We start from the raw sequence: 25,021 nt of genomic DNA, 5'->3' as shown, positions 1-25,021 counted from the left end.
ATGACCTTTTTTATATGCAGTAATACACAACCATCCATTTTCCAACCCACTATATCCTAACACAGGGTCACGGGGGTCTGCTGGAGCCAATCCCAGCCAACACAGGGTGCAAGGCAGGAACCAATCCCGGGCAGAGCACCAACCCACTGCAGGACACACACCCACACACCAAGCACGCACTAGTGTCAATTTAGAATCGCCAATGCACCTAACCTGCATGTCTTTGGACTTTGGGAGGAAACCAGAGCACCTGGAGGAAACCCACGCAGACACAGGGAATAACATGCAAACTCCATGCAGGGCTGACCTGGGAAGCGAACCGAGTCTCCTAACTGCGAGGCAGCAGCGCTACCACTGCACCACCATGCCACCCTTGCAATCATACGTTTTATCTGTAAATGTTGTACTGCTTGAATTGACATCCCTGGAAAATCAAATCTTTTGTAAACAGCAAAAATCATACCTGTTCAAAACTCTTCCTGTTCTGATCCTCAGTTTATTTTTTTTTTTCTCATTCCACACTGCCCTTGTACATGGATGGAGTCGACATAAACGCACTTAAAAAGAGTGGTGGAGACTTCATGGATTTTATTTAACATTCAGAAGTTGTAGAAAATCAAGTAAAAGGACTAAACATCACAATATTGGGTTTAGCATGTTGGTTTTTAATTGATATCATATTGAGTTGAAAATTCAATATACTGCTCAGCCTTTCTGTGAAGCATGGTGGTGGCATCATCAGGCTGTGTGGAGAGGTTTCACTGCAGCAGGCTCTAGGGGCTTATGAGGGTAGAGGGGAAAATGAATGCAGTGAAATACAAGGAAAATCCATTGCACTCCGCAAGAAACCTTCCCCTTGGTAAAAGATTTGTTTCTTAGCAAGACAATGACACCAAGCATAAAAGCAAAGATACACGGAAATAGCTTTTAAACATCGGCAGTAGCCAAATCAGAGTCCAGATCTCAGTTCAATTGAAAATCAGTGGCTGGACCTGAAAAAGGCCATTCACTCACACTTCCCATGTAACCTCACAGAGCTTCAGCAGTCTTGAATGAAGAATAGGGAAAATGGCAGGGTCCAGATATGATGTGCACACAGACTTAAAGGCTGGAATGGCTGACAAAGATGACTCTACTAAATACTGACTTGAATACCCGTGCGATTAATAGTTTTGTGTTTTATATTTGTAATTTATTTAGATCACTGTGCAGAAATCTGTTTTCACTTTGACCTTCAAGAGTCTTTTTCTATTGTTGTGTGCCAAAATAGACAAATTATTGTAATTCCACTGTGACTCAGTGTTGAATAACAATAAAATGTGAAAACATCCAAAGGGGTGAATACTTTTTATAGGCACTATTTGTTGTACTGGCTAAGACACAGGACTATAAACCTCAAGGTTGCTGGTTCACTTCTTTCCTCTGCCTCACTATTTAACCTTATGCAAGTTACTGAATTTCTCTGGGCTCAAACTAATTTAAGTCCCCTTGGTTAAAAGCAATAGTCATATATTTAATAACAGCTGATACAATTAAGCAAACATTGTCATTTTGTCTCAACTTCAGTTAGTTTCACTCCTCCCTGCTCATTTTCAACTTGCCTTTAACTTTAGGATTGGTAGCAATAATCACTACAGGGCACACAGACGTGTAAAGGACAGAGAAAAAGCCCCGAACTTCTGAAATAAGCGGTGCCACCCTGACGTAGCTAAGAGAATATAGCCAGATTGCATTGTCCACACCGAAGAAGAGAGTGTAAAGGACAACCAAAGTGACCACTGCACGGGAGGCCTTGACCTCTGGCCTGGATCCTGAGCTTCCATGGTCTGAACTTCGGAGACTCTTCACTTTTGTTCCGTGCTGATAGAGCAGCAGCAAGATGTAGCAGCTCATGACAACCATCATCACTATGAAGGAAAAATCTCTAAAAAAGAGGTACAGACCTATGGAAATAAAAACAGTGTAATCTGGATATGTAACATAACAGTACTCGTAATTAAATGTGTAGGCGGGTATGGTGTTGTTGATAAGATTCGAGTAGGAATACAGAATTAGATGGACACTAAACACAAAAGAAAATGCATATAGACCGACAATGATGTGCTGTAGATACTTTGGAATTCTGTGCTTTAAGGAGTCGAGCTTAGAGGTGGCAGGGGAAACTAGCACAGCTTGGTATGTGCTCAGGAAGCAGGTGAGCTTTATAGAGAGAGTTCTCGACACACGGAAGAAGAAGAGCACCATTTTGCAGCCAAAATCATCATATAGGTTCTGGTATCCAAATGCCGTCAGCATCTGAGAAAAACTGCGAGTAAAGGTTGAGGTCAGATTGGTGAGGGCCAGGTGCCACAGGATGACATCAGCGGGAGTGAGCTTAGCTTCGGTCAGCCGGGTGTGAAGGAAGGCACAGCAGATGAACAGATTGGATGGGACACTGATGACCGTTAGGATAAGGAAACTGGAAGCTTTGAAAATAGCTCTGGTGTCCATGAAGCTCGTCTGAAAAAGGAAATATTTCATCTTTATGATCAAAATCGCACGTAAATCAGATGCACTATACTTACTGTTATTTAGAAACTTAATCTTCCCTTGTACATCAGACATGTAGATTGTCCTGTGTTTTTTGTATCGTACCCCTGAATTCCTTCCTATATATTTATTCTCTTGGACACTACTATGATGCCCCACTACCACCAAATGGGAACTTGTGAAACCTCAGGCTTGTATAGGCATCACAATGTGGCAGACATCAGGAAGCCGGGTATTTAGGACAATGCAGTACCTTAAAAACATAAATATGAAATCTTTGCAGACACAGCATCTCCTGTATAGCATGGGGCAAATTTTCCACCTTTTCATTTTTAAGTTTTATAATCCTTTCTGATTTTAGATTGGGCTCACCTTTTAAATGATTTCCAATGTATGAATACAGATAGACAGCTTGACAGGAAGATGGACACTTTAAGATTTTTAAAGAGGATAAGTGGGATAAGTCTGAGTCATTGTGTAAAATAGAGTTTTAGAAGATAATGGGAAAAATGCATTCATTCTTCCTCCAGAAATATTTAAAAGCTTTCAGAAATTCAGGAATATAAATATCAATGTAAGTGATCATTAAGTAAAAACTGGAGTATTTGAGTTTATTATTACTTTTAAAATACACTAAAATTGTGCTTCATAAAAGTTACTAACTTTCTTTATTTAATATCAATTGCCTTATTATCTAATATAATAAAAGAAAATCTTCCATGAGTTTTTTTTTACCAACGTGGCTTACGGTGTTGGACCTTGAACCTTAAGGATTCCAGTTCACTTTCTTCATCCAAGATGATTTTTGGGGTTTGTGTGTTTACCTTCATGACATTGTCACACACCTGTCAGATCAGTTCTTTTTAAAATCTCACTACATGAGGAATGTGGCGGGCGGCCGGGTCCCATGCCCGGCCGGGATGCCCCTTCTACATATGTTCCGGGGGAGCAACCATGGGCGTCTCACTACCTCTCCTGGAATGCTTGGTGGCAGCATCCCTGGCCGACAATGGTACCTCAGTTTCTTGCAGGGTTCCATGGGAGATGGAGTTCTCCACAACCCAGAGGGGATCTAGGATGGCCGCCAGGGAGTGTTGCATGGATCCCGGAGCCTTTATGGACACCTCTACAGCCCCACCCGGAAGTGCAATTAGCCACAGGTGGTCAAGCACCTGGAGCACTTCCGGGTGGGCTATAAAAAGGGCCAGCATCCACCACTTGGGGGCCAGAATAGGGAGGACGAGGACGAGGTTGCCTGGGAGAACAGGTGGTGCCAGGGGAAGGACTGGTTTACTTGTTAAAGTGCTATTGGGACTGTGTTGGGCCTGTGGGACACGGAGAAGGCATGCCCCCTGACTGAAGAGAAAAATAAAAGCCTGTGTGATTTTACACGTGCCTCTGTGTCAGTCTGTGCCGGGTCAGACACTATATAGCGCCTTATCACAAGGAACTAGAATTAAACTCAAGAATAATGCCAATAAAAATGAACTGAGATGATGTTTGCCGCAAATAAAAATTTGTGCATTCAATGCAAAGACAGCTGGTTTCTGGCAATATTAGCGAATTTTAATCAAGCCCATTAAAGTAATATTTTAATTGCATTACATGAAAAACAAAAGATATATTTTTTGGTGCAATGCCATCTGGAAGATAAAATGTTACTTGTGTACTAAACGTACAACACGGATGGCTAGTACCCTTTTCTATTATCATGACACAAATCAGATTTTCGTTTTTAACGTTAGGCACCCAAAGGGGACATTAACATTAGGGGCCTACAGGCAACTATGCTCCACCTCCAATAACTTTAAGGTTAGTATTTGTGGTTGGGGTAGGTCAGTCTAATAATTTAAAGTCCAAAAATTAACCAACTGAGGTGCCTCCCCCACGGAGCCCAACACTTCGTGGACTATCTTAAAGACAGACCTCAGTATGTGCGTCTTGGGAACTGCACGTCTGACATTGTGGTCAGCAACACAGGAGCGCCACAGGGGACTGTACTTCCTTCAGACTTCAAATACAACTCGGAGTCCTGCCATGTGCAAAAGTTCGCTGATGACACTGCTATCGTGGGCTGCATCAGGAGTGGGCAGGAGGAGGAGTATAGGAACCTGATCAAGGACTTTGTTAAATGGTGCGACTCAAACCACCTACACCTGATCACCAGCAAAACCAAGGAGCTGGTGGTGGATTTTAGGAGGCCCAGACCCCTCATGGACCCCGTGATCATCAGAGGTGACTGTGTGCAGAGGGTGCAGACCTATAAATACCTGGGAGTGCAGCTGGATGATAAATTAGACTGGACTACCAATACTGATGCTCTGTGTAAGAAAGGACAGAGCCAACTATACTTTCTTAGAAGGCTGGCGTCCTTCAACATCTGCAATATGATGCTGCAGATGTTCTATCAGATGGTTGTGCTGAGCGCCCTCTTCTATGCGGTGGTGTGCTGGGGAGGCAGCATAAAGAAGAGGGACGCCTCACGCCTGGACAATCTGGTGAGGAAGGCAGGATTTATTGTAGGCACGGAGCTGGACAGTTTGACATCCGTGGCGGAGCGACGGGCGCTGAGTAGGCTCCTATCAATTATGGAGAATCCACTGCATCCACTGAACAGGATCATCTCCAGACAGAGGAGCAGCTTCAGCGACTGAGGAGATCGTTCCACCCCCACACTATGTGACTATTTAATTCCACCGGTGTGTTGAGGGGGGTGTGGTTTGGGGGTGGTAAACGTTAACATTATTCAAAGTTATTGACCGTTATACCTGCATTTTTATCACTCTTTAATTTAATATTGTTTTTTATCAGTATGCTGCTGCTGGAGTATGTAAATTTCCCCTTGGGATTAATAAAGTATCTATCTATCTATCTATCTATCTATCTATCTATCTATCTATCTATCTATCTATCTATCTATCTATCTATCTATCTATCTATCTATCTATCTATCTATCTATCTATCTATCTATCTATCTATCTATCTATCTATCTATCTAAATCCATTTAATCCAATTCAGCACTGAGTGTAAGGCAGGGCACCAGGCCATTGAGGGGCCTCCTTTCAATAATAATGATTTTCATTTTTTTTCAGTGGTGTGTAGAAACCAGGTTGTGGGTTAAATTTGTAGTAATTATCTCCTGTATCATGGATTTTTTTACATTTAAGTTTTTAATAATAGGTTCTTTTTTCCTGTAAAATACACATATTTTATTTGGCATCTGCAGTTGCTTAAAATGAAAAGATTTATGGCAAAAGATTTCAAATTCATAAGAATTTTACACAGTGTAAGTTGAATAAAAATAAATAAAGCCTATCAACATTTTTCCTTTATGCCTCATGACTGGCAAGAACGTCAAGTGTGCTTTTTTAAACTGTCAAAAACTTGCAGGCTGTTATTTGTGCAGCATAATTAATCAATTTTTTAAACTATGGTCAAGCAAAAACTAGAAATTACAGGAATTAATGTTTCCAGAAATGGTTTAATAAATGCGTGATTCTGATACATAAATCTTATTTGAACTTATACCATTAACAAAAATCAAGTTAAAAACAATTGGTGGAGTGATGGCTCTATAGGTAAAGGATCTGGCCTGGTATCTTGAAGGTTGCCCGTTCAAATCCCTGGCAGTGACTGAAGGAATTCTACTTAGTTCGGCCTTATAGCAAGGCCTTTAACTTGGAATTGCTCCAGGGGTGTTGTACAAATAGCTGATCCTGCACTCTGCCCCTAAAACTCTGAATAAACAGGAGTATGCACAAAAGAGAATTTCCTCCTGTATACAATACTACAAGACAATGTCATGTTTTCAAAATGGCTAAGACAACAACAAATCAAACATTTGCAACATTCTTACTGTACTGAATTTCAGTTTTATAACCCTCTGTCTCTTTTAGACAGTTAGCCCAGTACTGAATAATCCTTCCTTTTGCACAAAATAATCCCTGGATTGTCTTTAAATTGGCTTAGAAGTGACTCAAGAACACCTGAAGGTACTGCTGTGTTGCTTCAAACACATTAAGTATTTAACAACCTTGTTTAAATGTATAGTAAAATAAATGATATATATTTCACAATATGTCTTTTTAAAGTAATTATAATATTAAAAAATGAACGTGAGAGAGATATGATATAAGAGTACCTATATAATTACTGCAGTTTGAACTTTAATCATTTTAATCTGAATTGTTTTATTTATAATTTTAAACTGTGGAACAGAGTGTTCAATAAAGGGAAAATGTGTCTTTGTCTCAAACATTATGGATGGCACTCTGGTGTGTTTTTGCAGTTCAAATATTGGATTCATTGTTTTGATCGTTTCTTCTTAAACCATGGGTCTCAGACATGTTTGTGATGTCTGTCACCACATGACTGTGTAGTAAAATAAGTTGAGTGTTGTTTTGTCCAAGCTCAGACTCTTTATCACGGCAATCTGAGACAAGCCAGTTAAGCACCACAGAGAGTGTTCGTTTCTGTGGTGAGGTAACTGATGTTTCATATTATTTGAAACTGGAAAAAATCGAAATTCTCAGTCAGAGGATCTGTGCAGAACTTTTTCAAAACCTGGCAGGATCTAATCAGTAACATTTTAGAATAAGCTCTTAAAGCTCTGAGGAAGCGGATTCTCTTTTCATTTCTTTTTCTTCTCCATTTATCTTTATCCGCTTATTAAACTCATCAATTTACTTATTTTTACTAGCTTTAAGTTTTACTCTGTTGGCCAAGCTCTCTTTCTCAGGAGTGGGGGTTGATTTGTTTTCAATAATATTTTTGTAAAAATTGATCTATTTGTATGGAATGATTACAATAAAATCAATAAAATTAAAAAAAAAAGAAAAGAAATAATAAATAAAATATAATTAATGTTATAATAATGGCACCGACCTGTGAAACAATCAAACTGAAATTACTGTTATTAAGGCGGGGAGAGGAGGTGAGGAATGAATCAAGCTAGCTGCATTTTGAAGCAGGTAATTCAGCTGAGCTAAGCATGTTTGGGCCCGGCCGGTAGTTGGGTGGGAGATCATGCAAGAACAAGTATGAGTTTCTCCCTGAAGGCCATCAAGGGGCAGGGACACTCACCCTATGTGTAGTGATGGGGACACTCTGCTGTAAAACTTGGTGTAACATGAAGCCGATGCCCTAACTCTCTTATGTCATAAAAGATCCCTGGACATCTTTCGAAAAGAGCAGGATGTTGCCCACCATGGCTTAGTCATTCTACTCCCTTTTGGTTAAGAATCTCTCTCATCCCTCCATCTCCTAATAGCTAATGTGTGATAATTGTGTTGGCATAACAGGGGCACAGCAGGTGGATGCAGCACATCAGTGGTGGCTGAAGTGACACCCTACTTTCTTTATTAAGTGATTGGAGTGGGTAAAAATCCGCTATGTATATTTAGTCAATTATTATTGTTAGGTGAAAAGACCGTGAAGCCAGTTTGAAATGCTGAAATGGAAATTACGGGAAAACATAAGGATGTGACGATTTTGGATTGTTGTATGGAGGGGGCTGACAGCATGGCTGCAGTACATACTGTATAGTGCCGTGGCTGTGTTTTATGTTAAATGTCGTTTCGATGCATGGCCACGTACATCCGGTTGATCCCTTGTCACGTATTCACAACTATGGTATACATTGCATGTACAGTATATTTGTAACAGTGGAGAAAAGGAAATTTTTCTGCTAAGTTTAGAGTGCCTTGGCTAGAATGAATTCCTACTCTTGAAGTTATTTAAACTTGGTTCAATAATTTCAGTTCACACATAGTGTGAAGGATGTCTTTGATAGACTATTGAGAACTATAAGAATACCAAAGAATATTAAAAAAGGGTGAGACGGGCTATAGAGCAGTGCCCCCCGGCATTCAGCACAACGCCAGTCGGCCCCATTAAACATTTCACACTGGGCTGTTCGCCAACTTCTTCATTACGGTTTATTCTATCACAAATACTGCACATAAAACAGAAATACTGCATAAATTTTAGGATTAAGAATATGTTTTCTTTCCAGTTTTCTCTTTTAGTAATTCATGCGAGAAATATACTTGAATGGAAAAAAAAAAAACTTTTATTATGTTTTATTATATGGACATTGGAATTTGTCAGTATGTAAGGCTCTGCTGTCATTATGGTAATAATCCTGGTCTTAAATCCCAGTATGGTACCGATTTTCCTTTTGAGTCCCCATATTAAAAAGTTTAAGAACATACACAACAGTTTGGTTAACATACACAAAAAATCCCAAGAAGTGTGCCGAGGCTCTGCTCTCTTCGATGATTTGCATTAAATACGTGACATCATTACTGGCACAAATGTTTAAAACAACACCAAATATTTTCTGAAAAAAGCTTCCCTCTCTTGTAAATGATGCGCTGTGCAAGAAAGGACAGCGCCGACTATACTTCCTTAGAAGGCTGGCGTCCTTCAACATCTGGAATAAGATGCTGCAGATGTTCTATCAGACAGTTGTGGCGAGCGCCCTCTTCTATGCAGTGGTGTGCTGGGGAGGCAGCATTAAGAGGAAAGACTCCTCACGCCTGGACAAACTGGTGAGGAAGGCAGGCTCTATTGTAGGCACGGAGCTGGACAGTCTGACATCTGTGGCAGAGCGACGGGCGCTCAGCAGGCTCCTATCAATTATGGAGAATCCACTGCATCCACTAAATAGTATCATCTCCAGACAGAAGAGCAGCTTCAGTGACAGACTGCTGTCACCGTCCTGCTCCATTGACAGATTGAGGAGATCGTTCCTCCCCCAACCTATGCGACTCTTCAATTCCACCCGGGGGTGTAAACGTTAACATTTAACATTATACAAAGTTATTGTCTGTTTTTCACCTGCATTATTATCATTCTTTAATTTAATATTATTTATTGTATCATTATGCTGCTGCTGGAGAATGTGAATTTCCCATTGGGATTAATAAAGTGTCTATCTATCTATCTATCTATCTATCTATCTATCTATCTATCTATCTATCTATCTATCTATCTATCTATCTATCTATCTATCTATCTATCTATCTATCTATCTATCTATCTATCTATCTATCTATCTATCTATCTATCTATCTATCTATCTATCTATCTATCTATCTATCTATCTATCTATCTATCTATCTATCTATCTAAATGCTGCCCAGCTATGTTTATTATATGCCCTTTTTTAAGAGTTCTCAATCCTTTTGATTTTTAAATACTTCCCTCCCCTTCTTTTAGGTTCACACTACATTTGTCTTTGAATTGCTGCCGTCCATTTCTGTTGGCTGCATGTGTGTTCTGTTATAAGTGCACAGGCTCCTTGCACTTCTCAGTCACCTCAAAGACATACTATTGTGGATGACTTGGTGTTAAAGAACTTGACATCTTGAAACCTGACATCTAGTCTGGGATTGTGCCTAACTTGCATCCTGTATTAAAATTAAATTGATAGTGTTCAATTTATTTTGCTCTTTGTGTGATCACAACTATGCTACCTGACGGAATCCATATAAACTTCTTGAAAAGACCACCTGCACCATTTCAGTTTGACAGTTTTGTTTCTTACCAGATGATTAATTTAAAATCATTGTTGTGTTAATGTGACAGTATATATGAGCTTCCCCTACATTTAATTGTTACTTCTGCTCTGATTTAAGTACAAATCACTGTGCCATACGAAACTGTCAAGATTACTTCTTACCTTTCTTTGTGGAAGTGCTGTGTGAGAAACACCACGCCGCAGAGTTCTCTCATGAATGACCTATGAAAGTTCAGTTTGCTCTGAAATTCAAGTGTTGCTGTCTGCTCACGTCTCTTGGTTTATAGTGGCAGCAGCTTACTCTGATGGGAATTGTATAGGCAGGGTGACACCAGACACACACCCCAGGGAGAAACATGGGGGTACAGAAACACACAAAGAAAGAGAGAGTATAGAAGGAAAAGCTAGAGCAGAGACATCTGTACACACTTCTTATTAACTTAACAATGTCAGTTTAGCTTTATTGAGCAGAGAACTTGTTAATAGTAAGCAAACCCCTTCAAGACCTTTACAAAATAAAGTGGGTAGGCAGTAAAAGAAACTGAATTTGTTACTGTGAAAAACACATTGTGGTAAACATGGAATCTACTGCTGCAGAATCAGCACCAAAGGTTATCAACAGTCACACCACCATAAAGAGGGAAATGGTACCTGCATCAGCTCAACGCTGAGCCTAGTTACGCTGACATATTACACCACCAATGTGTAACACCTACCTCGATGATGCTATGATGGTCATTATTGCACCAGTACACTCAATACACAATAGCTATTATGTAGAGAGCCAGTTAGAAGCAGTGGATGATTAGGGGACCAGAATGGACAAGGCTGTAATGGGCAATTTAGCCAGACCATCAAGGTGAACCCTACTCTTCTCAAAAGATACCCAGGGATCTTTTATGACCACAGAGAGTCAGGACCTCAGCTGAACGTTTCATCCAAAGGATGGTGCCATATTTGCAGCACAGTGTCCCCGTTACTGCACGGGGCATTAGGACCCACACACAGACCACAAGGTAATCTCGCCCTGCTGGCATCACGAACACCTTTTCCAGCAGCAACCCAAGCTTTTCCTAGATGGTCTTCCATAAAAGTACTGGCCGGGCCTGAAAATGGTTAGCTTCAGGTGGATGACAAGTTCTGAAATGCAGGTGGTATGGCTGATGTTGAAGGACTTGAAGTTGAGCATGCTACATCAAGCAACACCAGGGGTTCACCCTTTAATGGGATATGAATGGGCACAGTGACATTTCACAAAACCTAAAAAAAATGGTGATTTGTAATATAGGTTATTTTTTGCTTTTCCAAGGCTGCAGATCACGAAAATGATAATATTTTTGATATATGATTCTTTACGGGTGGTTGTAGCTGTCTAAGAGGCACTCTCAGAAATTAAAAAATGACTAATTTCAAACATAACCATGTGGGGTATTGTTTCATATTATTTCAAGGTTAGTGATAATGAATATGATGCTATTTTTGATTTCTGATTCTTTACTAGGGATCTAATCCTGTATGGACCTCTTTTAGAAAGTGAAAAATGACAAATTTCTATAATTAAAGAGAATATTTAAACTTTAAACATTTGAAATGAAGCACACATTTTAATTTTTCAAATACCTGATGCAGCTATTCTTGTTTATTATGTATTCGTAACTCATGAAATAAATTATTACGTTTCTTATGAATACTTCACATTAGGGTGGTTTACACTAATTCTGACTTTTTCACTCAGCAGATACTTTTATTTGAAGTGACTTACAAAAGAGGTCAGAATAATGAAATCAGCATCAGTCCAGGGTGCTGTTTTGAAACACATATTACAGGACAAGGTTACAGCATTGAGAAGTGAGTGAAAAGAGTGTAAAGCTCTTTAAGTGAAGAGTAACAAATCATCTTGCTCTTAATATCCAATCCCCAAGATCTTAGGTGTGTTTAGAGGGTTATGGTTTGTTATAATATTTACAGTATATGTTTATTGAGCATCTTTAAAGTTTTAATTTCCCTTTGGGTAAGTACCCTCTATCTATCTATCTATCTATCTATCTATCTATCTATCTATCTATCCCTCTATCTATCTATCTATCTATCTATCTATCTATCTATCTATCTATCTATCTATCTATCTATTGTCACACATTTGTGAATAGGAGAGAGCTATATGGACCAAGTGAAAGTAATTCCATGCCAGGCCAGGGGGTGGCGGGGTACGCTAAACCTTCTTCTGTTGTCTCCCCAAACCAAAAATGGGAAAACCTTTCTGAATCAACCCTGAAGACGTCACTTCTGGTTCAGGCACCCAGAAGAGTGTCACTTCCGGTTTTGATGCACAGAAAAGCGTCACTTCCAGATCCGTGTCCCAGAACAGTGTCACTTCTGGTTCTGGTGCCCAGAACAGTGTCACTTCCGGTTACGACGGCAGAAACCCACCACTTCCGGTTCCCCTTTGTTATGGCATTTAAAGCCACCAATTTTTCCACCAGTCTTCAGGCTTGTTTTGGACTCCATCAAAGACACTTAAGTCTTGACTTCAAAACCCATTGCAGCCAAGAGAATTATATGCGTGGCTACCCCAAACCTTTTTAAGTGTGTCGAGTCTGGTCTTTTCACACTATCTATCTATCTATCTATCTATCTATCTATCTATCTATCTATCTATCTATCTATCTATCTATCTATCTATCTATCTATCTATCTATCTATCTATCTATCTATCTATCTATCTATCTATCTATCTATCTATTCTGGAAATAAAGAGAAGAAAACAGGAAAAGGTTTGGGGTAGCCACCCTGTGTACTTGAAAAAAGTAGTTTGAGCAAAATTACATCTTTACAGACTGGAGTCCAAAACAGAACTGAGTAACAACAATGAAAAATAATGATTATATAAATGAACTGTTAGAAGTGACATTGGCTGGGCTGGAACTGGAGGTGATGCCAGTATAGCTGGAACCCAAAGTAACATCCTTAGATTCAGGTGGGATTTCCTTCGGTTTGGTCTGTAAAGGAAAGGCAGAAAGGATCAGTAAGCACTGCCAGCCCCTGGTCTGGCATGTAATTATATCCTTTTGAGGCCTTTAGCTGCCTCCCATCAATCGATCTACTATCCTACCTGCCAATTTTCATGCAAGTTTGAAAACTGCTTCTGCTTCTCAGCACAACACTCTGTCTCAGGCAGTGTATGAAAACTGAAATGAAAACTACAGCAGTTTAAATTCATTTAGTTATTTATAATGCATTTATTTTCCTCTTCATCTATTGGCTACCATAAGTGTTGTGTTTTCACATGCAGCTATTCCAGATGGAGTAACCGAAAGTCAAGCTGATAATAAATCTTTTAATCTGTAGGAGGGCTGACCTTCTCGCATCTATAAAAGCTGGAATCTCTTGTCATCAGAATTGAGGTATAAGGTGTTAAATGTCCCTGAACACGGAGAGTGGCCTACTGGGTGGGGCCTTCATTTCTGTTGTCTCGAATGGTCCTTTTATTTAGATGCACAATGCTCTTATTCTTACCTGTTGAAAGTGAACACTTTACACATTTCCACCATACACATCACCTCCCACATCTTGTGTATGGTTGATTGATTTTTCTGAAATTTCCCCATATGAATGAGCGTGCCTGATTGTGCCCTGCCATGTCCCCAATGACCCATGCAAGGTTTAGTGACTTTTTTTGTGTTTAATGCTGCTTAAGAGGAATGTAACTCCTTGGGACGTTAAAAGCTGGCCCAGGTAATTGAAGGAGGATGGATTATGTCAAATTACACTGCTGTCGGCCACATTAAAATGGGCCTCTGTCTCTTGCCTTATGTTGTGCATTCAGCTTCAGTAGAGTATACTGCCTTAAAGCAGAAGGTGATAAATGTGGGCACCTAATACATGGTGTGGATATTGGAATCAAAAGAATGGATGAGCTAGACTTGCTTGAAGCCATGTAGGAGCACTGCACATTATCAAAACCACACCATCCCCACCATGTAGCATGGTGGTGGGAGCATCATGTTTTGGGGAATCTTCTCTGTATCAGTCCCTGGATGGGATGTGTGTGTTAAGGGATAAATGCAGGAAAATACGAGGAAATCCTGTAAGAAAACACAACGCAGTCTGCAAGAAACCTGTGTCCTGGGAGAAGATATTTATTCCAGCAAGACAACAATCCTAAGCATAAAGCCAGTGCCACAAAGGAATGTCTTAAAAACAGCAACGTTAATGTCCTATTCAGAATCCAGATCTCAATACACCTGAGAATTTGTGGCTAGACTTGTGAAAGGTTGTTTATTTGTAATCTCCATACAACATGACAGAGTTTGAACAGTTTTGCAAAGATGAATGGCAGTGTCTACATGGGCACAGCTAACAGAGACATGTCCACTCACATTCAAAGTTGTCATGGCTGCCAAAGCTGCATCTGCTGAATACTGACTTGAATGGGCTGAATACTTGTGAAATCAATTATTTTGTGTTATTTGTTTGTAATTGATGGGGTGGCGCAGTGAGTAGCGCTGCTGTCTCGCAGTTAGGAGACCCGTGTTCACTTCCCTGGTCCTCCCTGCGTGGAGTTTGCATGTTCTCCCTGTGTCTGTGTGGGTTTCCTCCGAGTTCTCCGGTTTCCACCCACAGTCCAAAGACATGCAGGTTAGGTGCATTGCCGATTCTAAATTCTCCCTAGTGTGTTCTTGGTGTGTGGGTGTGTGTGTATGTGTACCCTGCGGTGGGCTGGCGCCCTGCCCGGGGTTTGTTTCCTGTCTTGCACCCTGTGTTGGCTGGGATTGGCTCCAGCAGACCCCCGTGACCCTGTGTTAGGATATAGCAGGTTGGTTAATGGATGGATGGATGATTTGGAATGTTTTGCAGAGATCACTTTTCAGTGTCTTTTTCTGTTGAACAGTGTCAAAAATGCCAAATGAAGTCCACGATGATTCAGCATTATATAATAAAATATGAAAATGTCCAAGGAGTGAATACTTTTTATAGGCAGTATTTCTTGTACTGGCTAAGGCAATGGACTATAAACCACAAGGTTGCTTACTCGTATTCAGTTCCTGCCTCTGCTTCACTCTGTGCCCCCATGCTAACTGCTGAACCTGTCTGGGTTCTAACTGATTTAAGTCACCATCTGTAAACACATCAGTCAAATACCTAATAACAACTTCTGCAAGTAAGCAAGCACTGAGTTTTTCTCTAAATTTAAATAAGTTTTATTTCACTTTTTAGACAAAGTTCATGTTCACTTTTCACTTCATGCCAATGCCATGTCATGCAACACTCTATTTTATTCACTCTGTCAGTTTTCTGTCACATAGTTGAAGAGCCGGTATCCATAGAACGAGGCAGGCTCTTGATCCTAGGTAGTTTCAGCTTGGCCTTCACTTTAGGATTTGTAGCAATGACCACAACAGGACATACCGATGTGTAAAGGATGGCGAAAAAGCCCCGGATATCTGAAATAAGGGGTGCCACCCTGACGATGCTGAGTGAATAAAGCCAGATTGCATTGTCCACCCCAAAGAAGACAGTGTAGAGGATAACCAAAGTGACCACTGCACGGGAGGCCTTGGTCTCTGCTCTGGATCCTGAGGTTCCATTGTCTGAACTTCGGAGGTTCTTCACTTTTTTACCATGCCGATAGAGCAGCAGCAAGATGTAGCAGCTCATGACCGCCATCATTACTATGAAGGCAAAGTCCCTGAAAAAGAGGGATAGACCTACAGAAATAACAACAGTGTAATCGGGATAAGTGAGGTAGCAGTACTCATAATTAAATGTGTAAGGCGGTACGGTGTTGTTGATGAGTTTCGAATAGCAAAACAGAATTGAGTGGACACTGGTAGCAAAGCAAAACCCATAGAAACTGACAATGATGTGTTGCAAGTACTTTGGGATTTTGAGCTTTAGGCAGTCGAGAATGGAGGTGGCAGGGGCGACAAGCACAGCTTGGTAGGTGCTCAGTAAGCAGGTGAGCTTTATGGAGAGAGTTCTCGACACACGATAGAAGTAAAGTACCATTTTGCACCCAATATCATCATATAAGTTCTGGCAGCCAAATGCCGTCAGCATCTGAGGGAAACTGCGAGTAAAGGCTGAGGTCAGGTTGGCGATGGCCAAGTGGCACAGGATGACATCAGCGGGAGTGAGCTTAGTTTCGGTCAGCCGAGTGTGAAGGAAGGCACAGCAGATGAACAGATTGGATGGGATACTGATGACTGTTAGGATAAGGAAACCAGATGCTTTGAAAATGGCTCTGGTATCCATGAAGATAGTCTGAAAAAGAGGAGATATTGAACTTTATTAACAAAATTCCAAATAAACTGACCACACAATGTATACTGTTTTTTAGAGACTTAATCTTCACTCGTATACCAACCAAGTAGATTCTCTTGTGTCCTTTGCACCACGGAATATATTGCTAAAACCATGAAGATCTAATTAATATAACATTTCTGTAGTGAAAGTTCTGTATATTATTGCTCATTTCTTTAATCAAGTGCATTATTAGAAGGTGATTATGGACTTTCTTTGCAAGCATCAAACTATAACAATAAGAACTTGGCCTCTTAAATCTAAGCTATGAAATATCTGTTTCTTTCTTTACTATGGATATGCGTCTTAAAATGATGTATTATGGGCAATTAGTGATGAGCTGAATGATCCAGTAAATGCGTTTGATTACATGTCAGTGGGGTATACTTTAAGGTGAAGTATTTACAAAAAGTGAAATGAAACACTGCCTTCAACCTCCTACCACAACTTAGTCACATTAGATCATATTTTACAATAGCAAAATGAATGTTGGGTGCACATATGTTTTAAATGCTTTTCAGATTCAGGCATTCATTTTTGTGTATTATCTGGTATCCTATTTTGTTTAAATTCTTCGGTGCCTCTAAACTCATTACAAAGTTTTAATGGCCTACTCCTTATTAAAATGTACATAGTTCTGTTTTACACAATGGTTTATGTTCTGTAATTGTATTTGATAGGCAAAGAATTTAAGAAGTTTATATTTTTTCTTTTTAATTAAGTAACCATACTATTTGAAATTTCAGAGAAAATTATATTAATTACAATGTAAGTTGAATAAAAAGAAATAAAGTCACTTAATTTTTTTTTCCTTTGTGTCTCATGGTTGAGAAGAGCCTCGAATATACTTTGTCAAACAGTCAAAAACTTTTAGGCTGTTGTTTATGCACCATAATTAATCAAATGTTTGTACTATGGCCAATCTGCTATATAATAAAACAATAGGTATGTGTGCCCAGTACCTCTGAACACTCTGATTGGTCAGTTTGGTTTTGGTGACACAACTAAAGAGGGAGTGTGAGTGTGAGATGCATGAGTAAGAGCAAAGTTGTATGAGGCATGCTGAGAGAGTCACCTTCAAAGACAGCAGATATAAAACCGGACAAGAGAGTAGAAAAGGTGCCTTGAAAATGATGACAAGAGAAGCAGGCATTATGGGATTGTGCACGAGAGCAATGATCTAGAGACATTTAGGCGCTTAAGGTACACATTAGGCAAGAGATAGCAAATATTTTTAATTATTCCATTATCGGGTGGAGTGGTGGCTCTGAGGCTAGGGGTCTACACTGGCAATTAGAAGGTCACTGGTTCAAACCCTGTAAACGCCAAAAGTGACTATACACTGTTGGGCCCTTGAGCAAGGCCCTTAACCTGCAATTGCTCTGTTCTAGGTATGACGTTAATCTTTATCCAGTCCTGCATGTAGGCTCTCCAATCTGCAGGAAAAAAACTGGGGGTTGGTGGCAGAATTGGCACTCCAGCCGCCATAAAAAACTTCACACTGTGCCATTCCATCTTAACTAGTGTGGTGCTGATGTGTTACCCGTTGCATGGCTGCACTCAGGTCCTAATCTGGGGATCCTGAGGTAGTTTGTCATGTGATGGGTGTGGCAACATAAGTAACATGATAGTTATAATTGGATACTAACCTTCACCTATTCTGTTTCTCCTCTCGGTACTCAAATGTGCCACTTGGAGCAACGGCCCACCTGTCAAGTTGTTTTGCCTGCCTAAGGCAAAGTCTTCCCTATGGAGGATCGCAGGAATCATGGGAAGAAGTGGTCCTTTCATCGGATTGGCTGGCCCAGCACTGTTTCAGCCATGGAATAGCCAAATGGGGGAGGCAGCTTGATGGATGAGGTCTCCAGGACTCTAAATATATCCAAATCTTCTTATGTGACATCATCTACTGTTAAATTCTGCTCCATACTTCTAAAATTTTTATTTTTATACTGTATTAAGGATTTGTTCTATTCTGTGTATTGTATTGACCCCCTTCTTTTTGACACCCACTGCACACCCAGCCTACTTGGAAAGGGGTCTCTCTTTGAACTGCCTTTCCCAACGTTTCTCCCATTTTTCCCTATAAGTTTTTTTTGGGAGTTTTTCCCTGTCTTCTTAGAGAATCAAGGCTGGGGGGCTGTCAAGTGGTGGCTCTGAGGCTAGAGATCTGCACTGGCAATCAGAAGGTTGCCGGTTCAAATCCCATAAATGCCAATAGGGACTGTGCTCTGTTGGGCCCTTGAGCAAGGCCCTTAACCTGCAATTGCTGAGCGCTTTGAGTAGTGAGAAAAGCGCTATAGAAATGCAAAGAATTATTATTATTATTAAGAGGCAGGGCCTGTTCAAGCCCATTGCGGCACTTCTTGTGAGATTTTGGGCTATACAAAAAATAAATTGTATTGTATTCTGTCAGCGCAGGCTCCTAACCTCTCTCCTCTATTATCTGTATTTGACAGGTATTATGGCTAGTGGTTTTATAAATGATACGTAAATTTTATTTGAACATGGATTGGGGTCAGAAATTGTGTCCTATTATGATGGGATTCTGCAGAGGGCTAGTAGAACAGAATAGAGCTTACCTTGTTGATCCATTATTTGAAAATAAAGAAATAAATGCATCTGTGTTAGGCACTAGAGTCATAAAAATAAATGTAATTACCGATTACAGAGGACAACTAATGGTGACGGAACACCTTATTTAGCTTATGTAATGATGAGCAAACTTCATTTTCAGTACAAGCTGTACTTTCTTATAATAATACAATTCAAACTTATACCGTTAATGGAAATCTAGTTAAACGCAATCAGAATGTCAAATTACTAATTATTCAAATATATCAAAATGACTAAGACAATAACAAATCAAACATTTTAGCCATTTTCACTGTACAGGTCTTTCATTTATATATGTCTAATATGGAGAAACTTGAATATATTTCAATGCAAAAATAAATAAAGACAGGGGAAGTGGTATTTTACACATAGAGTAGCTATGCCAGTACCTTGTGTTCTACCGTGCTGCTGGTTCGCCGATGTGCTTATTCTATTGTATTGCTCATTGACCATCTCCTGAGGTTAGTTGCAGGTGTCAACAGGTGTGAATGAAAGGCATAGCCGTCCATCAACACTCCTGTTGTTTCTTGCCTTTTCATACTGTCAAACCGGCTCAGATAAAGACATTGTGGATACTCCTAGGCCACTTTGCCAAAGTGTCGAAAAAAAGCCCTTAGTGACTACAAAATCAGCTGTTTGTTCAAAGCTGAGAACCTTTATGGCAGGAGTCACGATGCTCTAAGATGCTGGATATTTGAAAGGGTATGCGCCAATGCCCATTGGTTTATATTTAAAAAACGTCTACATATTGCACACGTGAGCTTCCGGTCTGAGACACGAAATGCAATGGATATTCTTCATTGTTGGCTTTCTTTATTCTCTGTACAAAAACGTAATGTAAGGTTATGCTGTTAGTTAAGGATTAAAGAAAAGACCCACAGTTACAGTAACCACCTTTAGTTCCTGTCCTTCTCTTTATTCTTCTCGAGTCTCCACATAACAAACCAACACAAAAAATATTTCTGTGAAAGTGAAAAGAGCTATGCAACCTTAGAACATGGAGTCTTCAAAAGTTTTAAACAACATAGAAATATCATCAGCTTATACTTTTCTTATTATTAACAGTCTAACTTATTGAAATTCATTTAACATGTTATCTATTAAATTTCATAATATAGTTTTTTTTTCTCTTCATCATGAAAATATTCTAATCGCAACATAAATCCCACAAATGTTCAGAGAGCTGTCATAATGCAAGTTTATTATACAAAATCCCGTGTAGCAGCCGCTGCCTGTGGCAATCTTAGGCACAAGAGGAAGCCCATTTAAGAAGTACATGTAGCTGTTAAGGACTGCGTGGTGGAGCACTTAGAATATGAAGCCCTCTTAAATTTCTGATTGATTTTACACGATTTTACACAAAAATCGTTCCCCTATGGCATCACTCTGAAGGACCACCTTTAGTTTTAAGAGTGTAGGATGGAGTTTACGATGCTCTTAGCATGATGATGCTTCCAGGAAATTAATCTCAGAACAACTAATCCACCTGAAGCTAAGCTTATTTGGGTCTGGCCAGTACTTGGATGGAACACCATCTAGGAAAAAGCTTGCCTTGCTTCTGGAAAGGGTGTTGGAGAGCCCATCAGAGCTCTTACCCTGTGTGAAATGACAGAGACACTGTACTGTGTCATGTACACAAAAACTGAGGTCCTAACTCCCTGTAGTCATATAAGATCCCTGGGCATCTTTTAAAAGCCCACCATAGCCTGAATATTCCAGTCACCTATTCATACTTGTCCCTTATTGTCAAACTATCTCTCTCACCCCTTCATCACCTAACAGCTAAGGTGTGGTAAGTGTATTGGTGCAAATGTGGAGGCCATCGCAATCATCTAGGTGGATGCTGCACGTTGGTGGTGGTTGAAGTGGCTCCACATCCATCTTAATAAAAGGATAAGTGTCTCTGTGTATCATCCAGTTGCTCTGTCATTGAAACAGAAGGTGCATCACAAATATTTGAAGTAATAAAATATACTGCATTTGTCATTCCAACAGATGGTGTCTCACAAACAGTAGCATTGCTCTTACAAATCCAATACCAAAGGGCATAGAACAGAGACATCTGCAGTGCACTTGCCATTCCAACAGATGACCCAATGCAAACATTTGTAGTAATGCATTTTATTACTACAAATATTTGTGATGTGCATCTGTTGGAATGACAAATGCAATGCATTTTGTTACTACATACATTAACATTCCAATAGATGGTGCCCTGTAATCATTAGCACTGACATCTACTGTTGGGAGCATGCGCTGATATCCTGTTGCCGCACCCACCACACGATGAACCACCTGGATTGGACAGGAGTGCAGGGAAAGGACCGTGGAGCCAGTACGAAATGCTAAAGTGAGAAAAGCAGGAGCGACACGGGTGACACCTCAGCACCACACTGACACATTGTGAGGCTGGATGCAGATTAACGTCATACCCGAATTAAGCAATTGCAGTTTAAGGGCCTGTGATTACTTTGATTTTAACCCATCTAAGATTGGTAGCACAGTCTATGTTAAGTGCTTGGAGTAGGTTAGAAATGCTTAATATAATTATAATTACTTACTATTAAGCTTGTGAGGTGAAAGGACCACAGAGCCAATATGAAATGCCGAAGTGAAAACAACAGGGGTGACACAAGGATGTGACGATTTTTAGGATGTTTTAGGGGTGTGACACAATGGTGGGGGTATATATAATGCCAAGCAATGTTTTATGATAAATGCAGTTTCAGTGCATGGTCATGCATGCACATCTATTTGTTAGCAAGTATCGTATGCATTGAATGTACTGTATATTTGTAACAGAACGTACAAAGAAAATTTTATGCCAAGTTTAACGTGCCTCGGTGAGGATTAATTCCTTCTCAATTTAAATAAGGAATATTTAAAAGTGGTTCGATAATTTCAGTTCCCTGATAGTGTGAAGGTCTTGTTTGTTGGACTGTTGAGAACTGTAAGAACACCAAAAATATTTAAAAGGCGAGACGAGCTACACAGCAGGATCTTCGGCGCCAGTCAGAAGTATTAAACATTTTCGCTCTGGACTGTTCGCCAGATTTGTCACCAAAGGTTTATCCTATCACAAGTAGTACATAATGTGACAAACAGACATTCAATTTAGAAAACATTTTTTTCTTTACTCTTTTCTAAATATTGGTAATGTTGTAATACAATCACTAAACAGAAGTTTTCAAATTACGCATTTGCTTTAGTCCCGAAACTGGGACTCATACACGAGGCAGCATCAGATAAACTTCAATAAAACACTCCCATTGCCACAAGCAATAAAGCAACATTAAACACAACTGTTTGAAATCCAGCATCAAAATTTATAATTGTCTAATTTTAGGTGCAGCGCCGCAGAGCCTCTTGGGACGTCAGTGCCGTCCGTCGCTACAATACATTTTAGGAGTAGTTTAATTATGCGATACAATCTTTTCACTCAGTGTATTGCATTGTTACATGAAAACTGGGATATTGTAAGAAATCTGCGAACTCATTTAGAAGAATGTATTTGGTGGATCTAATTTGTAAAACGGTATTATATTTTAAGATGATGTAAATAAACGGGGTCGAATAATTATTTTTGACTATTGTGTTTCTTATTCGACGCCAAACTGACAAAGTAATCATTCGTAAAATGTTTTCAGAAATCTTCACATCCTCTTGCAACACCTGTTGCATGTATTTCTCTCAGTTTAGCTGGAACTCTTTAGTCATTTACACCGGCAGTGATACACTTAACAAATCTATTCCTTATTTTGAATGCTAATTATTTTTTATTAACAGCATGTTTTCTTTCCATTTTTCTCTTTTAAATATTTTTTCTATGATAAATAAGTTAAATGGAAACATCCTTAATTAATTGATTAATTAATCTAATCAGTTAATTAATTAGTTAATTATTATATGGTCATTGGAATTTGTCCAAGAAAGCTCTCGCAGGTTTCGCGTTTTGCTCTGCTCTGATCGCTGATTTGCATTGCCTGCATGAAGTCATTTCGGGCAAGAATTTTTAATACGACGGGCAACGTTTTTGTGAAAATTGCTCTGCTGTCATTATGGTAATAATCCTGGTCTTAAGTCCCAGTATGGTACCGATTTGCCTTGTAGGTCCCAAGATTAAAAATGTTAAGAACATACATAACAGTTTGATTAACATGCAGGAAAATCCCAAGAAGTGCGCCGAGGCTCTGCTCTGTTCGCTAATTTGCATTGGATGCGTGACGTCATTACTGGCGCAAATGTTTAATTCACCGACAAACAATTTCTGAAAAATGCTGCCCTCTCTTGTAAATGCTGCCCAGTTATATTTGTCATATCCCTCTTTTTAAGAGTTCTCGCCCCTTTAGATTTTAAACACACCCCTCCTTTTCTTCAGTCCCTGAATTGGCGCTGTCCATTTCCTCAGGCCGTAGACTGCGTGTGCGTTCCGTTATAAATTAGCAGCCTCCTTCCACTTCTCGATCACCTCAAAGGCATATACAGTTGTGGCTGATCTGGGGTGAAAGAACTTTGGATTTATATGAGCACATCCTGCGATAAACTGGCACCCAGCCCTGGATTGTGCTTAACTTGCATCCAGTATTAAAATTAGCGAGTTCAGTAAATTATTATTTTTTTCCGTGTCTTCAGATTAGCTATATAGTATTACATGAGGAAAACCAGACAGATTTGTTGAAATGACCACCTGCAAAATTTCAGTTTGACTCTTTTGTTTCTTCCTGGGTGATTGATCTGAAGGTATTGTGGTATCCATCTACTCTAAGTACCATGATGTTCCAAAAATGATGGATGAATTAAAAGCCAGAAGTCTGTATGACCATCAGCATCAAGTGATTCCGTGAGAACCCTAACTACAAAAATGACTATTTCATTTATGTTAGGTAGAATGCCCAGAGGGGACTGGGTGGTCTCGTGGCCTGGAATCCCTACAGATTTTATTTTTGTTTTTTCTGTCCACCCTGGCCATCGGACCTTACTCCTTTTCTATGTTAACTATCCATCCATCCATCCATTCTCCAACCCGCTGAATCCGAACACAGGGCCACGGGGGTCCGCTGAAGCCAATCCCAACCAACACAGGGCAGAAGGCAGGAACCAATCCCGGGCAGGGTGCCAACCCACCGCAGGACACACACAAACACACCCACACACCAAGCACACCACTAGGGCCAATTTAGAATCGCCAATCCACCTAACCTGCATGTCTTTGGACTGTGGGAGGAAACCGGAGCGCCCGGAGGAAACCCACGCAGACACGGGGAGAACATGCAAACTCCACGCACGGAGGACCCGGGAAGCGAACCCAGGTCCCAAGATCTCCCAACTGCGAGGCAGCAGCGCTACCCACTGTGCCACCGTGCCGCCCCTATGTTAACTAATGTTGCCTTATTTTAATTTCTTATTTTGTCTTTTATTTTTCTTTTCTTCATTATGTAAAGTACTTTGAGCTACTTTTTGTATGAAAATGTGCTATATAAATAAATGTTGTTGTTGTTGTATGTGACAATATGAGATTTAATTTTTAGTTCTGCATGAATTTAAGTACAAATCATTGTCCCCTACAAAAGCGTCAAGATTACTTCTTACCTTTCTGTGACGATGTGCTGTGTGAAAAATCCAATGCCACAAAGTTCTGTCATGAATGAGCTATGAATGAAGTTCAGTTTTCTCTGAAACTGAAGTGTTGCTGTGAGCTCATGTCTCTTGGTTTATAGTGGCAGCATCTCACTCTGATGGGAATTGTAGCCAGGATAACAGCAGCCACACAGGGAGGAACATGGGGACAGAAACACACAAAGAAAGAGAAAGTCTAGAAGGAAAAGCTAGAGTAGGGACATTTGTACGCACGTATTATTAACTAGATCAATTCAACTTTATTGAGTAGTGAGCTTGTTAATGGTAAGCAAACCCCTTCAAGACCTTTACAGGATACAGTGGACTACACAGTGAGGTAAACATGGCATCTGCTGCTGCAGAGTCAGCACCACACTTTATCGAGGCAGTCACTTCACCATATTGTCACTAAGATGTAGTGGGAAATGTTGCT

The 25,021-nt window shown here is 40.0% G+C and overlaps 2 protein-coding genes across 2 annotated transcripts; both read right to left on the bottom strand.

The window, feature by feature from the left end:
* Positions 1-1,449: 1,449 nt before the first annotated feature.
* LOC114649246 (olfactory receptor class A-like protein 1) lies at positions 1,450-10,295 on the bottom strand. Its single transcript, XM_028798749.2, has 2 exons — positions 10,216-10,295; positions 1,450-2,499 (listed from the first exon to the last, which is right to left on the bottom strand). The coding sequence occupies exon 2, from the start codon at positions 2,488-2,490 to the stop codon at positions 1,573-1,575; it is 918 nt and encodes a 305-aa protein (XP_028654582.2). The 5' UTR covers positions 2,491-2,499; positions 10,216-10,295; the 3' UTR covers positions 1,450-1,572.
* Positions 10,296-15,221: 4,926 nt separating this feature from the next.
* Positions 15,222-24,639, bottom strand: LOC114649244 (olfactory receptor class A-like protein 1). The gene is made up of 2 exons (XM_028798748.2): positions 24,562-24,639; positions 15,222-16,317 (listed from the first exon to the last, which is right to left on the bottom strand). The coding sequence occupies exon 2, from the start codon at positions 16,306-16,308 to the stop codon at positions 15,352-15,354; it is 957 nt and encodes a 318-aa protein (XP_028654581.1). The 5' UTR covers positions 16,309-16,317; positions 24,562-24,639; the 3' UTR covers positions 15,222-15,351.
* Positions 24,640-25,021: the final 382 nt, after the last annotated feature.

This window comes from Erpetoichthys calabaricus, chromosome 3 (genome assembly GCF_900747795.2).
Source record: "Erpetoichthys calabaricus chromosome 3, fErpCal1.3, whole genome shotgun sequence".
NCBI lineage: Eukaryota > Metazoa > Chordata > Cladistia > Polypteriformes > Polypteridae > Erpetoichthys > Erpetoichthys calabaricus.
This window is presented reverse-complemented; position numbering and strand designations above follow the sequence as displayed.

Coding starts and splice junctions, on each gene's coding strand:
- LOC114649246 (XM_028798749.2), bottom strand. CDS start 2,490: ATGGACACCAGAGCTATTTTCAAAGCTTCCAGTTTCCTTATCCTAACG.
- LOC114649244 (XM_028798748.2), bottom strand. CDS start 16,308: ATGGATACCAGAGCCATTTTCAAAGCATCTGGTTTCCTTATCCTAACA.